Source organism: Bufo gargarizans, chromosome 8 (genome assembly GCF_014858855.1).
Source record: "Bufo gargarizans isolate SCDJY-AF-19 chromosome 8, ASM1485885v1, whole genome shotgun sequence".
Taxonomy (NCBI): Eukaryota; Metazoa; Chordata; class Amphibia; order Anura; family Bufonidae; genus Bufo; species Bufo gargarizans.
The window spans coordinates 115,620,810-115,638,613 of NC_058087.1; the positions used below are offsets into that span (position 1 = coordinate 115,620,810).

Sequence of the window (17,804 nt, forward strand, 5' to 3'; positions counted from 1 at the left end):
TTGGCTCTATACATCACCACAATGGATTTGAAAAGAAACAAACAAGATTTGCTTTAACTGCAGACTGTCAGTTTTAATTTGAGGGTATTTACATCCAAATCAGGTGAACAGTATAGGAATTACAACAGTTTGCATATGTGCCTCCCAAGTGTTAAGGGACCAAAAGTAATAGGACAGAATAATAATCATACTTTCACTTTTTAATACTTGGTTGCAAATCCTTTGCAGTCAATTACAGCCTGAAGTCTGGAATGCATAGGCATCACCAGACGCTGGGTTTCATCCCTGGTGATGCTTTTCCAGGCCTCTACTGCAACTGTCTTCAGTTCCTACTTGTTCTTGGGGCATTTTCCCTTCAGTTTTGTCTTCAGCAAGTGCTCAATCAGGTCAGGTGATTGACTTGGTCATTGCATAACATTCCACTTCTTTCCCTTAAAAAACTGTTTGGTTGCTTTTGCAGTATGCTTTGGGTCATTGTCCATCTGCACTGTGAAGCGCCATCCAATGAGTTCTGAAGCATTTGGCTGATTATGAGCAGATAATATTGCCCGAAACACTTCAGAATTCATCCTGCTGCTTTTGTCAGCAGTCACATAATCAATAAATACAAGAGAACCAGTTCCATTGGCAGCCATACATGCCCACGCCATGACACTACCACCACCATGCTTCACTGATGACGTGGTATGCTTAAGATCATGAGCAGTTCCTTTCCTTCTCCATACTCTTCTCTTCCCATCACTCTGGTAAGTTGATCTTGGTCTCATCTGTCCATAGGATGTTGTTCCAGAACTGTGAAGGCTTTTTTAGATGTCGTTTGGCAAACTCTAATCTGGCCTTCCTGTTTTTTAGGCTCACCAATGGTTTACATCTTGTGGGGAAGCATCTGTATTCACTCTGGTGAAGTTTTCTCTTGATTGCTGACTTTGACACACATACACCTACCTCCTGGAGAGTGTTCTTGATCTGGCCAACTGTTGTGAAGGGTGTTTTCTTCACCAGGGAAATAATTAATCGGCCATCCACCACAGTTGTTTTTCATGGTCTTCCAGGTCTTTTGGTGTTGCTGAGCTCACCGGTGCGTTCCTTCTTTTTATTAATGTTCCAAACAGTTGTTTTGGCCATGCCTAATGTTTTTGCTATCTCTCTGATGGATTTGTTTTGTTTTTTTTCAGCCTAATGATAGCTTGCTTCACTGATGGTGACAGCTATTTGGATCTCATCTTAAGACTTGACAGCAACAGATTCCAAATGCAAATAGCACACTTGAAATGAACTATGTACCTTTTATCTGCTCAATGTAATTGGGATAATGAGGGAATAACACACACCTGGCCATGGAACAGGTGAGAAGCCAATTGTCCCATTACTTTTGGTCCCTTAACAAGTGGGAAGCACATATGCAAACTGTTGTAATTCCTACACCGGTCACCTGATTTGGATGTAAATACCCTCAAATTAAAGCTGACAGTCTGCAGTTAAAACACATCTTGTTAGTTTCATTTCAAATCCATTGTGGTGGTGCATAGAGCCAAAAATTTTAGCATTGTGTCGATGTCCCAATATTTATGGACCTGACTGTATGTCCCCCAAAGTAAACCTGTATTGCTCTAATCATGTTACTTGTATACAAACCGGATTCCCAAAAAGTTGGGACACTATACAAATCGTGAATAAAAACTGAATGCAATGATGTGGAGGCGCCAAATTCTAATATTTTATTCAGAATAGAACATAAATCACAGAACAAAAGTTTAAACTGAGAAAATGTACAATTTTAAGGGAAAAATATGTTGAATCAAAATTTCATGGTGTCAACAAATCCCAAAAAAGTTGGGACAAGGCCATTTTCACCACTGTGTGGCATCTCCTCTTCTTCTTACAACATTCAACAGACGTCTGGGAACCGAGGAGACCAGTTTCTCAAGTTTAGAAATAGGAATGCTCTCCCATTCTTGTCTAATACAGGCCTCTAACTGTTCAATCGTCTTGGGCCTTCTTTGTTGCACCTTCCTCTTTATGATGCGCCAAATGTTCTCTATAGGTGAAAGATCTGGACTGCAGACTGGCCATTTCAGTACCCGGATCCTTCTCCTAGGCAGCCATGATGTTTTGATTGATGCAGAATGTGGTCTCGCATTATCTTGTTGAAAAATGCAGGGTCTTCCCTGAAAGAGATGACGTCTGGATGGGAGCAGATGTTGTTCTAGAACCTAAATATATTGTTCTGCATTGATGGTGCCTTTCCAGACATGCAAGCTGCCCATGCCACACGCACTCATGCAACCCCATACCATCAGAGATGCAGGCTTCTGAACTGAGCGTTGATAACAACTTGGGTTGTCCTTGTCCTCTTTGGTCCGGATGACATGGCGTCCCAGATTTCCAAAAAGAACTTCAAATCGTGACTCGTCTGACCACAGAACAGTCTTCCATTTTTCCACACTCCATTTTAAATGATCCCTGGCTCAGTGAAAACGCCCGAGCTTGTGGATCTTGCTTAGAAATGGCTTCTTCTTTGCACTGTAGAGTTTCAGCTGGCAACGGCGGATGGCACGGTGGATTGTGTTCACTGATAATGGTTTCTGGAAGTATTCCTGAGCCCATTCTGTGATTTCCTTTACAGTAGCATTCCTGTGTGTGGTGCAGTGTCGTTTAAGGGCCCGGAGATCACGGGCATCCAGTATGGTTTTACGGCCTTGACCCTTACGCACAGAGATTGTTCCAGATTCTCTGAATCTTAGGATGATGTGATGCACAGTTGATGATGATAGATGCAAAGTCTTTGCAATTTTTCGCTGGGTAACACCTTTCTGATATTGCTCCACTATCTTTCTGCGCAACATTGTGGGAATTGGTGATCCTCTACCCATCTTGGCTTCTGAGAGGCACTGCCGCTCTGAGAAGCTCTTTTTATACCCAATCATGTGGCCAATTGACCTAATTAGTGTTAATTGGTCTTCCAGCTCTTCGTTATGCTCCAATTTACTTTTTCAGCCTCTTATTGCTACTTGTCCCAACTTTTTGGGGATTTGTTGACACCGTGAAAATTTGAATCAATGTATTTTTCCTTTAAAATTATACATTTACTCGGATTAAACGTTTGATCTGTCATCTACGTTCTATTACAGATAAAATATTGACATTTGCCATCTCCACATCATTGCATTCAGTTTTTATTCACGATTTGTATAGTGTCCCAACTTTTTTGGAATCCGGTTTGTAATATAAACCACAAGTGCAGATGATTGCATATATGACAAACTTAGTTTTACAGGTAATCAATTCCTTCACATAAAACTCACAATCTCCTAGACCAGGGATCAACAACCTTCAGCACTCCAGCTGCTGTGAAACTACCACTCCCAGTATTCAAACAGGCTCAGTTAACTCCGATAGAAGTGAATGACGTACCTAATATCCTCTCTGCAGATACCATAACTCCAAAATCTACATTGGCCACAATGGAACTAGTTACCTTCAGGCAATGTACTCTATAGCCAGCTGTACCCTTTATCCACCTTCTTTTTGTATCAATTCGACTTTTTTTTATCAAATGTCTAGAGGAGATTAATGGTTGCTGACTTGCAGCTTCTGATATTGATGGGTCATTTCTCATTAAATGCAATTTTTTTCTGATGGAGGCTCTGATAACATAGACATAGGACTGTACTAAAAATAAAAGAGAAAAGGAGTCAAATATTAAACATATTTCTGGCTCAGATTGTGGTGCAAAGGTACTTTGTTCTGCAATCTGTGACTTTTTCCTGCTCATGCCAGGTCTAAAAATGTGGGCGTGGCGTGGGTGGGAAGGGAAGCTGTCTTACATTTAGAAGTGGCAGTTGATCCGCTGAAGTTATCTAGAGGCCAGCATCTCTTCATAACTTTGCGGATCCACCACCAGTGCAGGGCCTAATTAAGACCAGTGGCTAAAATGCCGGTCTTAATAAATGTGCCCCAAAGTGTCTATTCTGTCTGTTTTTCCTACTTATATTGTTTTTTCTCGTTCTCTATAAAGACTGTTTTATTAGTTTCCGAGGATATCCCCTCATCCTTAGTCATGCACTAAGTGACTTTGCCTGACTATCTTCACAATTACTTCTGGACAAGCGCAAGAACTATGTCCATATGTAAGAGATTGTTTCACATACTCTGCATGAAAACTGTTTTATCTGAGTAGTGAATAGGGTTCCTGAATTCCCTGTTCTGTATATAACCATCTTTAATCTCAACTTCAGCATCCAAAAATAATGTAAGTAGCAGGTTTTGATAATTCAATGTAGCATTTTTTTTTTTAGCTTCTCATATACAAATCCACATAAGAGGGCTTCGAATTTTAGAAACAATTTATAAAATCTTTACGAAAATTTCCAAAACTCACTTTTTAAGGACCCAGTTATACATTTTGTGGGGCTTACATAGCCCCACAAAACCATCCATAAATTACCCCATTTTACACCACTCAAATTAGTCGAAACTGATTTTATAAACTTTGTTAACCTTTAAGATGTTCTGCAAGAATGAAAGAAAAATAGAGGTAAAATTTCACTTTTTGTGCAGATTTTCCATTTGTATCCATTTTTTTCTCTAACACAGCAAGGGTGAACCACAAAAAAAAAAAACTTAATGTGTATTACCTTTGTTCTGCAGTTTACAACTTTAAAGTTTAAAAACACAAAAGCATACAGTTATTTTACAATGCACAATAACTTTAATTTTAACAATCACAAGCTCATATCATTAAAAGTAATCATAGTTTGGCACTTCTTGATATCTTCATCTGAAAACATCAGTTGGTTCCTCCTGTTTTACTGCTGAGTACTTTAACATCTGGCAAAGTATACTGCACTTTTCTCATATCATTATGCCTTAAATATTCTTACTAGCATACAAACTGGATTCCCAAAAAGTTGGGACACTATACAAATCGTGAATAAAAACTGAATGCAATGATGTGGAGGTGCCAACTTCTAATATTTTATTCAGAATAGAACATAAATCACGAAACAAAAGTTTAAACTGAGAAAATTTACCATTTTAAGGGAAAAATATGTTGAATCAGAATTTCATGGTGTCAACAAATCCCCAAAAAGTTGGGACAAGGCCATTTTCATCACTGTGTGGCATCTCCCCTTCTTCTTACAACACTCAACAGACGTCTGGGGACCGAGGAGACCAGTTTCTCAAGTTTCGAAATAGGAATGCTCTCCCATTCTTGTCTAATACAGGCCTCTAACTGTTAAATCGTCTTGGGCCTTCTTTGTTGCACCTTCCTCTTTATGATGCGCCAAATGTTCTCTATAGGTGAAAGATCTGGACTGCAGACTGGCCATTTCAGTACCCGGATCCTTCTCCTACGCAGCCATGATGTTGTGATTGATGCAGAATGTGGTCTGGCATTATCTTGTTGAAAAATGCAGGGTCTTCCCTGAAAGAGATGACATCTGGATGGGAGCATATGTTGTTCTAGAACCTGAATATATTTTTCTGCATTGATGGTGCCTTTCCAGACATGTAAGCTGCCCATGCCACACGCACTCATGCAACCCCATACCATCAGAGATGCAGGCTTCTGAACTGAGCGTTGATAACAACTTGGGTTGTCCTTGTCCTCTTTGGTCCGGATGACATGGCGTCCCAGATTTCCAAAAAGAACTTCGAATCGTGACTCGTCTGACCACAGAACAGTGTTCCATTTTGCCACACTCCATTTTAAATGATCCCTGGCCCAGTGAAAATGCCTGAGCTTGTGGATCTTGCTTAGAAATGGCTTCTTCTTTGCACTGTAGAGTTTTAGCTGGCAACGGCAGATGGCACGGTGGATTGTGTTCACTGACAATGGTTTCTGGAAGTATTCCTGAGCCCATTCTGTGATTTCCTTTACAGTAGCATTCCTGTTTGTGGTGCAGTGTCATTAAAGGGCCCGGAGATCAAGGGGATCCAGTATGGTTTTACGGCCTTGACCCTTACGCACAGAGATTGTTCCAGATTCTCTGAATCTTCGGATGATGTTATGCACAGTTGATGATGATAGATGCAAAGTCTTTGCAATTTTTCGCTGGGTAACACCTTTCTGATATTGCTCCACTATCTTTCTGCGCAACGTTGTGGGAATTGGTGATCCTCTACCCATCTTGGCTTCTGAGAGACACTGCCACTCTGAGAAGCTCTTTTTATACACAATCATGTTGCCAATTGACCTAATTAGTGTTAATTGGTCTTCCAGCTCTTCGTTATGCTCAAATTTACTTTTTCCAGCCTCTTATTGCTACTTGTCCCAACTTTTTGGGGATTTGTTGACACTGTGAAAATTTGAATCAACGTATTTTTCCTTTAAAATGATACATTTACTCGGATTAAACGTTTGATCTGTCATCTACGTTCTATTACAAATAAAATATTGACATTTGCCATCTCCACATCATTGCATTCAGTTTTTATTCACAATTTGTTTGGTGTCCCAACTTTTTTGGAATCCGGTTTGTACTTGGCAAGTAAACATTTATCTACTGCATTTAGAAGCTGCATCATTTATAGAACAAGGGACAAATAAATCTGCTGCATGTGAATGCACCCTAAGGGTGCCTTTACACATGGTAGATTTTGTTGCAGAAAATTTTCTGTGACTTCCATTGAATTGAAGGAGGCTGTTTTGGTAAGAAGCACATGGATTTCTGCAAGGCCCATTCAGATGAAAGGAACTGATATTCAGTCGTGGAAATTTTTCTGCAACAAATTTCTGCCACACGTGAAGGCACTATAAAGATTTTTTTAAATCAGAATTTCCATAGAAGACTCATCGTAAATTAGGATCACTTTAAAAGCTTATGGTAGCATTTCCATAATTAGCATTATTCCTTTGTCTGAAATCTTATATTATATTCCGTTTTACCATATTCTCAATATAAATAGTTTACTGATTTTCCATATTTTGGTCTGCTGTCCATAGCAACCATATAAATTATTTTTAAATCTACCACAGTACATACAGTAATACTATGAATGCCATACTTTAGCCAGAAATTTTGCCACATCCACAGAGAGTTATATAGTTATAGAGATGGCACCTGCCTCCTAGCCCAGGTGGCTTAAGTGTCCCACATGCCTTTCTGCCATATAAGAAGACCCCAACATTAAAAATGGCATAATATAATGTAGTCAAATATGTGGTATACTGTAGACCCTGATACAAATTTTGCAGTGACACTCTCACCTCATTACCATGAGTAAGGTACAGACTAGCAAACAGTCAAGGGATGTTTAGTAATCCATATTTTTTAAATATTAAAGGGGTTGTGCAATTTGTGTGTGTGTGTTTTGCAAACCCCCCTTCTTGTTCGGACCTGTAAAAGGAAGCTTACTTACCTGCTTCTTAGTGCTAGCTCGACACTCCTCTTCCAGGCCTGTGTTGCTCTGCTTGCACTCCCTTGCTGTTAACATCTGACAGTGACTTTCTCCTCTTGCATCATGATGTAAGGGGAGCAGGTCACTGCTGTGGCCAGTGATTAGCTGCAGCCATGTCAAGCCAAATGTTTGCATCGAGGGAGCACAGCAGAGCAGCCAAGGCCTGGAAGAGATGTAGCGGCAAGCTGGTGCTGGAAAGCAGGTAAGTAAGCATTCTTTTACAGGTCTGGCCAAGGTGGGTGGGCGTGTTGCAACCCCTCTCCCCGCACACTTGCACAACCCCTTTAAAGAAACCATTCATTGACTTAAAAGTGAATACCAACATCAATAAATGTTTTCAATGAATAATGTTTGAAAAAAGGGCTAATCAGAGATTTGATAGTAGCAATTACAACACCATGAATAAACCTGTATAGGAAGTGAAAAAAAAAACATAAAATGCTAGGCAATAACTTTCATAGTACTGTATAAAGCTCTGGCGGCAAGGAACTGTTGTATATTTCTGGATGGAAACAAATATTTTGAGACGTATTAGCCAAGCTGTAGGCAAAATAAGCAACAGCTGAACCAAGTGTAAGTCCGGTCATATATGATACGGTCATTGTGTTTCCTGTAGAAAAATAGAAAAGGGGTGGCATGAACTAAGTCATTATGATACACAAGCACAATAAAGATATGACTGGTTGAAATAAAGAACACAAACAATTCTGTTTTAATAGTAAAGCAGTTCTCTGAGCACCCTTAGCATGCATGGGATAGGCATAAAGCCATCCTTCATATAAGATAGGGCCAGGGGCTATCCATAGTATTTAGTATATTGGGCAGACTAGATGGGCCAAATGGTTCTTATCTGCCGACACATTCTATGTTTATATTTTATCTGAGTGCAACAAAGATAGAGGCAAAGATATATAAGGGGAAATTGATTATTCCCCTTTTGCTTGTTTTTGGTGCAGAAAAGTCTCAGATCCAGGGACATAAATAATAACTCATAAGTACACGAGCTGCCGTAGATTTCATTCTAGCACACGGACGAGGTTAGCTCCTCATCATAAATTACATGGCTCCTATGGCAGAATGAAATCTAAGGCAGCTGAGAAATGCCACGCATATCAGTCATTAATCACACCAGTTTCTGATGTAAATAATGATGAATGAGCTGAGGCCGATGACACCACCATTACATTGTCTCCATGCTAAATTTTGGTAAAATGTCAACTGCAACTAGAAAATTCGCAAATGCTTTGCAACATATCTACTCCAAGAAAAGTTGTGGAGGGAAAAGCTGTAAATCACTGAGGATGGGGAATAAGGGAAGCAGTTTCTGTTTCTGCTCAGCCTATCCCCCCACTATATTATGCTACCTTCAGAAAACCTCCCAAAAATGTCATTTTTTATTTTAGATTTTGGATTTAAAGTATGTCTCAAATATAATTTAGTACTATTATGAGACGCACAGGAGTGGGTGAAGTCATGGAGGGAGGTGCTCACAGTAAAAAGGATTTGCCCTTCCTTTACGAGTAAAACAATATAAAATGGTATACTGGGCACTCTCACTATAGGCAGAACCGTAAATAGAATGGCAAATATCTTAGTGATTAAATTTATAAATTTATTGGTAACTTGCCGTTAATAATAAAATACAATAATAAAATATACAATATACTGGGCTGTTTAAAGGTCAATAGGATACATTGGTGTAAAATACAATAAGCATTATACTACAAATATCTAAAAGTGAATAGATAATAATACAGGATAAATATTCAGGAAATTGATAATATGCGGCTAGAATAGCATCTGATGGTATATCCTAAAAAAAGGGTTTGTTGCTGGCCAAGGAAATGATGATGGAACAAAGTCTCCGAATAGTCCAAAGTCTAATGATAAAATATGAAGCAATGTTAGGCTATAGTGAGAGTGTATGCGGCGTCCTGCTTTTACTCACTGTTCGGTGGTTACTGGTGTAGATTTCACTGCTGAAATTCCGGTTCTCTGTTTCACCTAATGTTCCTTCTTAGGTTGTCTCCACTGCCGGTTTAGGTAGCTCTGGGCATCGCTCCGTATGTTTGTAGAGCCGATGTCCTCCAAGCCTGTATTTGCCTGCTTCCACGCTGGATCTAATGTGCGGTCACAAGATGGAAATATGCTCGTTCTCTAGCTCTGAGAGGCTCGAGCTTCCAATAAATCCAATGAATCAGCGTGGCAGGTCCTCCTTAAAGATGTTCCGGCTTCTTAGCGTTAACCTGGAGAAATTTATTCTCAATGCTAGGTGCAGTAAGAGTTCATGTAGAAATAAGCTGGGGGTCTTGGATCAAACGCGTTTCGGGGCTTCACTGAGGAAAGGGCAACGTGAAGCCCCGAAACGCGTTTGATCCAAGACCCCCAGCTTATTTCTACATGAACTCTTACTGCACCTAGCATTGAGAATAAATTTCTCCAGGTTAACGCTAAGAAGCCGGAACATCTTTAAGGAGGACCTGCCACGCTGATTCATTGGATTTATTGGAAGCTCGAGCCTCTCAGAGCTAGAGAACGAGCATATTTCCATCTTGTGACCGCACATTAGATCCAGCGTGGAAGCAGGCAAATACAGGCTTGGAGGACATCGGCTCTACAAACATACGGAGCGATGCCCAGAGCTACCTAAACCTGCAGCGGAGACAACCTAAGAAGGAACATTAGGTGAAACAGAGAACCGGAATTTCAGCAGTGAAATCTACACCAGTAACCACCGAACAGTGAGTAAAAGCAGGACGCCGCATACACTCTCACTGTAGCCTAACATTGCTTCATATTTTATCATTAGACTTTGGACTATTCGGAGATTTTGTTCCATCATCATTTCCTTGGCCAGCAACAAACCCTTTTTTTAGGATATACCATCAGATGCTATTCTAGCCGCATATTATCAATTTCCTGAATATTTATCCTGTATTATTATCTATTCACTTTTAGATATTTGTAGTATAATGCTTATTGTATTTTACACCAATGTATCCTATTGACCTTTAAACAGCCCAGTATATTGTATATTTTATTATTGTATTTTATTATTAACGGCAAGTTACCAATAAATTTATAAATTTAATCACTAAGATATTTGCTATTCTATTTACGGTTCTGCCTATAGTGAGAGTGCCCAGTATACCATTTTATAATGTCTCAAATATAGTTGGCGCACAACTCATGTAACACAAGCCTTTTTATTTTTCCTCTGTTTTCTAGTGTTTAACGTTTTATCTTTTCTTTGATCTAGTTGTATGAGACCGTGAATTCTGAGGGATAAGTATTTTTTCATAGGAACCCTTTTTGGGATTTATTTTTCAGCATTCAGCATTGATTGTGTAGTATACTGTGTTCTGTGACCCATAAAGAATGTATTAACTTTATAGTATGGGTCATTACGACTAGTGTTGAGAGTGAATTTATCTCGAATATCGCAACTTTGAGAATTTGCGAATATTTCAAATATAGCGCTATATATTCGCTATATTGAATATTCGTCATTTTTTTACATCTGAAAACATGATTCCTCCCTGTTTCTTGCTTGTGGGCCAATGAGTCATTGGTCCACAAGCAACTTAAGCAGGGAGGAATTATAACTTTAGATGGGAAAAATGACGAATATTCTAAAATACAAATATATAGCACCATATCGAATATATTTGCTTTTTAGCATACCCCGCCCCGACAAGCGCCCCCATCACCATGGGAACGCCTGGGGGTTAGAATATACCATCGGATCTGAGTTTTCATGATCTCAGTTAGATTGTGAAAACTCAGATCCGATGGTATATGGGGACGCTTGTCAGGAAGGAGTATGCCGAAGTGGAACAACTGTACAGATTGAAAAAAAAAGATGAATATTTTAAAAAACAAATATGTGCTGCTACTCAGTTAAATATATATAGTTTAATTCTTATGATATTCTATATTTGGTTATATGTTTCCATCTAGTGGCCGTTTAGGCTTGAACTTTGTGGAACTGTGCTAGCTGTAGAAATCGCAGATTTCATATTACGCGAGCTAGACATTCAGATAGATGACACAAAATTATACACAGACAGTAAGGTTGTTCTGGGCTACATATACAACCAGACTATACGTTTCTATGTCTACGTCAGCAACTGTGTAGAAAGAATCAGGAAATCATCTAAACCTGAACAATGGCAATATATCCTATCTGAAATTAATCCTGCAGATCATTCTATTAGGCCAGTGTCTGCAAGTGTATTTGCAAATTCTTCCTGGTTAACAGGTCCTGAATTCCTGCTGGATCACACAGAAGAGACCACAGTTGACGTCTTCGGTCTTCTAGAACCTGACAAGGATCTAGAGATTCGTCCTGAAGTTACAACCCTCGTCACCAGAAGTGAACAAAGACTCGTCTTGGGCTGTCAACGCAGTACTGACCCACCTTTCTCTCATGTTGGATTGGATGTCTTTGGGCCATGGATGATAACAGCCCGCAGAACTTGAGGTAGCCAAGCAAACAGTAAACAATGGGCAGTGCTGTTCACTTGCATGAGTGTGCGTGCAGTACACATTGAAGTGATAGAATCTATGGATACCTCAAGCTTCAATGCTCTAAGACGATTTCTTGCCATCAGAGGACCAGTCAAAACACTGAGGTCTGACTGTGAAACTAATTTCGTTGGAGCCTGTAAGGAGTTACAACTCAACTCTAAGCCAATCCAAGAACTTTTAACTGAAAAGGATTGTACATGGATTTTCAATCCTCCTCATTCTTCCCACATGGGCGACTCATGGGATAGAATGATAGGCATCACAAGAAAAATACTGGACTTTATGTTTATGGACTTGAACTCCATGAGACTTACCCACGAGATTCTAATCACCTTCTTGGCAGAAGCATCTGCCATAATCATCTCAAGACCACTTGTTCCAGTGTCTATAGATCCAGAAAACCCAACTATCTATACCCCAGCTACCCTGCTTACCCAGAAGCTTGGGTCCGTTCCTGTTCCACCTGGAAACTTTGAAGATGGAAATATGTGCTTTAATCAATGGAAGCGAGTACAGAACCTTGCCAAATGCTTCTGGAATCATTGGAAGATGGAGTATCTTTCCACTCTGCAAGGATGCAGGAAATGGCAACGACAGTACCCTAACATAAAAGTTGGAGATCTTGTTTTGCTCAAGGACTAGCAAGCCAAAATAATCAAGTGGCCTATGGGAATTATTGTGAAGAGCGTTTCTAGTGATGACGGTAAGGTACGCAAGATGGAGGTGAAAGTTGCAAGACAAGGGACTGTAAAGACGTCCATCAGGCCTATTATGGAACTTGTTCGGCTCTTGCCCTTTGGAGAATGAACTTATTTGCCTAGGCTGCTGAATCCTGCCTGAAACTTCAAGCAAGAAGTGTTTGAACTTTAATTGGTACACTTGAAGCGTTACATTTTAGTTATATGCCTGTGCTCTTTATGTTTTTCAGGTCCTCGGACATCAAGCAAATTGCACTGTTGTTTATTTGCAATTATGTAACTACCGTTATGGTTTAAATAGTGACATTTTCAATGCCAGATGGGGAGTTTGCTGCTACACAGTTAAATCTATATAGTTTAATTCTTATGATATTCTACATTTGGTTATATGCTCCCATCTAGTGGCCGTTTTTGGTACTGCACTTGTTTTTCTGTTATATCTGTGACTCATTTCATTTCATTGCTCCACCCCTTCTTCTGTGTACATCACTTCCTGTATATTCATTCTGCTCCAGGGATTCAACAGGTACACATGTATTCTCATGCAAGCTTGCAAAAGCATCATCTTTTGACCGCACAACACTACAATCCATCTGTTCTGCTGTACTCTGTTATCTGGCTTACAGAATAAAGAAACTTACATGGATAAACGTGGTGTTGGTGAGTTCAAGCTATCTGAAACGGATTGTCCGCAGTGATTATATCTGGCCAGGCATAGAGGTCTCACTAGGGATACATCGCTATTACAACAATCTGAGTCAGAATAGAATATATTCAATATAGTGCTATATATTAGTTTTTTTTGAATATTCGTAAAATTCTAAAACAAGAATATATAGCAAATATTCGAAAAAATGAATGTTGAGCAATTTAGCTAATATAGTGCTATATAGTTGTAATTTTTTTGTCATCTGAAGTCCAGATTGGAAAAAAATTACAACTATAAAAAAAAAATATAGCACTATATCAGCTAAATTGTTCTATATTCGTTTTTTTTATATTCGCTATATTGCTATATATTCTTGTTTTATAATAATACGAACATTCTGAATAACGAATATAGCACTATATTAGCTATATTGTTATATATATTATTTTTTTTAGTCTATTCGTAATTTTTTTCCATCTGAAGTCATGAGTCCTCTCTGCTTAACCACTTCAACCCCCCTAGCTGAAACACCCTTAATGACCAGGCCACTTTTACACTTCTGCACTACACTACTTTCACCGTTTATTGCTCGGTCATGCAACTTACCACCCTAATGAATTTTACCTCCCTTTCTTCTCACTAATAGAGCTGATGGTATTCATTTGGTGGTATTTCATTGTTGCTGACATTTTTACTTTTTTTGTTATTAATTGAAATGTAACAAAAATTTTTTTTTTAAAATGACATTTTTCACTTTCAGTTGTAACATTTTTTTAAAAAAAACAACATCCATATAAATTTATTGTTCTACATGTCTTTGATAAAAAAATGTTTGGGTAAAAAAAAAATGGTTTGGGTAAAAGTTAAATCATTTACAAACTATGGTACAAAAATTAGAATTTCTGCTTTTTGAAGCAGCTCTGACTTTCTGAGCACCTGTCATGTTTCCTGAGGTTCTACAATGCCCAGACAGTAGAAAAACCCCACAAATGACCCCATTTTGGAAAGTAGACACCCTAAGGTATTCGCTGATGGGCATAGTGAGTTCATAGAACTTTTTATTTTTTGTCACAAGTTAGAGGAAAATTATGATTTTTTTTTCCTTACAAAGTCTCATATTCCACTAACTTGCAACAAAAAATAAAGAATTCTAGGAACTCGCCATGCCCCTCACGGAATACCTTGGGGTGCCTTCTTTCCAAAATGGGGTCACTTGCGGGGTAGTTATACTGCCCTGGTATTTTAGGGGTCCATATGCGTGAGAAGTAGTTTGCAATCAAAATGTGTAAAAAATGGCCTGTTAAATCCGAAAGGTGCTATTTGGAATGTGGGCCCCTTTGCCCACCTAGGCTGCACAAAAGTGTCACACATGTGGTATTGCCGTACTCAGGAGAAGTTGGGGAATGTGTTTTGGGGTGTCATTTTACATATACCCATGCTGGGTGAGATAAATATCTCGGCAAAAGACAACTTTTCCAATTTTTTTATACAAAGTTGGCACTTGACCAAGATATTTCTCTCACCCAGCATGGGTATATGTAAAATGACACCCCAAAACACATTCCCCAACTTCTCCTGAGTACGGCGATACCACATGTGTGACACTTTTTTGCCACCTAGGTTGGCAAATGGGCTCACATTCCAAAGAGCACCTTTCGGATTTCACAGGACATTTTTTGCAGATTTTGATTTCAAACTACTTCTCATGCATATGGGCCCCTAAAATGCCAGGGCAGTATAACTACCCCACAAGTGACCCCATTTTGGAAAGAAGACACCCCAGGTTATTCCATGAGGGGCATGGCGAGTTCCTAGAATTTTTTATTTTTTGTTGCAAGTTAGTGGAATATGAGACTTTGTAATAAAAAAATTAAATAAAAAATCATCATATTCCGCTAACTTGTGACAAAAAATAAAAAATTCTAGGAACTCGCCATGCCCCTCACGGAATACCTTGGGGTGTCTTCTTTCCAAAATGGGGTCACTTGTGGGGTAGTTATACTGCCCTGGCATTTTAGGGGCCCATATGCATGAGAAGTAGTTTGAAATCAAAATCTGCAAAAAATGTCCTGTGAAATCCGAAAGGTGCTCTTTGGAATGTGAGCCCATTTGCCAACCTAGGTGGCAAAAAAGTGTCACACATGTGGTATCGCCGTACTCAGGAGAAGTTGGGGAATGTGTTTTGGGGTGTCATTTTACATATACCCATGCTGGGTGAGAGAAATATCTCGGCAAAAGACAACTTTTCCCATTTTTTTATACAAAGGTGGCATTTGACCAAGATATTTATCTCACCCAGCATGGGTATATGTAAAATGACACCCCAAAACACATTCCCCAACTTCTCCTGAGTACGGCGATACCACATGTGTGACACTTTTTTGCAGCCTAGATGCGCAAAGGTGCCCAAATTCCTTTTAGGAGGGCATTTTTAGACATTTAGATCCCAGACTTCTTCTCACGCTTTAGGGCCCCTAAAAAGCCAGGGCAGTATAAATACCCCACATGTGACCCCATTTTGGAAAGAAGACACCCCAAGGTATTCAATGAGGGGCCTGGCTAGTTCATAGAATTTTTTTTGGGGGGGCATAAGTTAGCGGAAATTGATTATTTATTTGTTTTTTCTCACAAAGTCTCACTTTCCGCTAACTTGGGACAAAAATTTCAATCTTTCATGGACTCACAATGCCCCTCAGCGAATACCTTGGGGTGTCTTCTTTCCAAAATGGGGTCATTTCTGGGGTGTTTGTACTGCCCTGGCATTTGAGGGTCTCCGCAATCATTACATGTATGGCCAGCATTAGGAGTTTCTGCTATTCTCCTTATATTGAGCATACAGGTAATGAGATTTTTTTTTTCCGTTCAGCCTCTGGGCTGAAAGAAAAAAATGAACGGCACAGATTTCTTCATTCGCATAGATCAATGTGGATGAAAAAATCTCTGCCCAAAAAAAAAAAGGAGGGGAAAGGCGTCTGCCAGGACATAGGAGCTCCGCCCAACATCCATACCCACTTAGCTCGTATGCCCTGGCAAACCCGATTTCTCCATTCACATCAATCGATGTGGATGAATAAATCATTGCCGGGAGTTTTTTTTTTTTATATATACAAAGTGTTTGCCAAAGCATATGAACACTGCCACCTCCTCAGCTCATATGCCTCGGCAAATGTATCTTTTACTGCAGAGGAGAAATCTCGTCTTGCAGCGCCGCATATACCGACTTGTGTGTAATCTGACAGCAGCGCAATGCTTCTGTCAGAATGACATCAGTGCTGCAGCTAGTCGATCGGTTGGTCCACCTGGAAGGTAAAAAAGAAAAATCCAGGCCGCAACGCAATAATTTTATTAACTTTATAATAACCTTTGAACAGAACATATAAACTTTATTTAACTTTTGGAACTGAACTTTTTTGCTTACTGGTGTTTTTTTTTTTTTTTTTTTTTTTTTTTTTTTTACCTTTATAGAACAAACCTCTCCTTCCCCATGGGACAATGTGCAAAGCACCCAAAGATGTGGCGAAGTGCATTATGCACTTTGTCCCAGGTGAAAGGAGAGGTTTGCAGCAGCTGTGTGTGAATTGGCCCTAATAGCCCTGTGTGCCTGTCCTGGTGAGATGTGATACCTATGCTAGGTGTACCTGTGTGTGGTACTTCCGGAAACACTTCCCTAAGCATAGGGCAGGGTGGTCAGGGCAGTCAGGACAGAAATTACGGGTGTCACGCCTTATTCCACTCCTGCTACAGACACAACATCTTTTTCGGGGTGACGGTTGGGTTGAGGTACCAGCAATGACATTGGGGAAATGTCGCTCGTGTAGACGGCTAACTACACTGGTGGATGGGGCCACGCAACCTCCTGGATACAGGAGGTTCTCGATGATCTCTTCCTGTAGAGAACAAAACTATTATACAGAGCCAATTGAATTAAATATACAGACACCTTCTTATACCAGCGTCTGGTGCGTCGGGAAACTAAATACGGAGACAACATCTGGTCATTGAAGTCCACCCCTCCTATGTGAAGGTTATAGTCGTGGACTGAGAGGGGCTTTTCAATGACACTGGTTGCTCGCTCAATTTATATTGTCGTGTCTGCGTGAATGGAGGAGAGCATGTAATTGTCACGCTTGTCTCTCCATTTCACCGCGAGCAGTTCTTCGTTACACAAGGCAGCCCTCTCCCCCCTTGCAAGAAGGGTGGTAACGAGCCGTTGGGGTAAGCCCGCGCGACTAGTTCATGCGGTGCCACAGCAGCCGATCTGTTCTAGAAACAAATGCCTGAAGAGGGCCACACTTGTGTAGAAATTGTCCACATAAAGATGGTACCCCTTGCCAAATAAGGGTGACACCAAGTCCCAGACTGTCTTCCCACTGCTCCCCAGGTAGTCAGGGCATCCGACCAGCTCCAGGGTCAGATTTTTTCCCTCATAGATCCGAAATTTGTGGGTATAGCCTGTGGCCCTTTCACAGAGCTTATACAATTTGACCCAATACCGGGTGCGCTTGCTTGGGATGTATTGTTTG

The 17,804-nt window shown here is 40.0% G+C and overlaps 1 protein-coding gene across 1 annotated transcript in view; it reads right to left on the reverse strand.

The window, feature by feature from the left end:
- Nucleotides 1-7,859: 7,859 nt before the first annotated feature.
- SLC29A4 (solute carrier family 29 member 4) overlaps nucleotides 7,860-17,804 on the reverse strand; it is an 889,038-nt gene continuing 879,093 nt past the window's right edge. Inside the window, exon 17 of the mRNA XM_044304489.1 lies at nucleotides 7,860-8,014. Within this exon, the coding sequence (XP_044160424.1) occupies nucleotides 7,860-8,014 (155 nt within the window). The remainder of the gene's footprint in view (nucleotides 8,015-17,804) is intronic.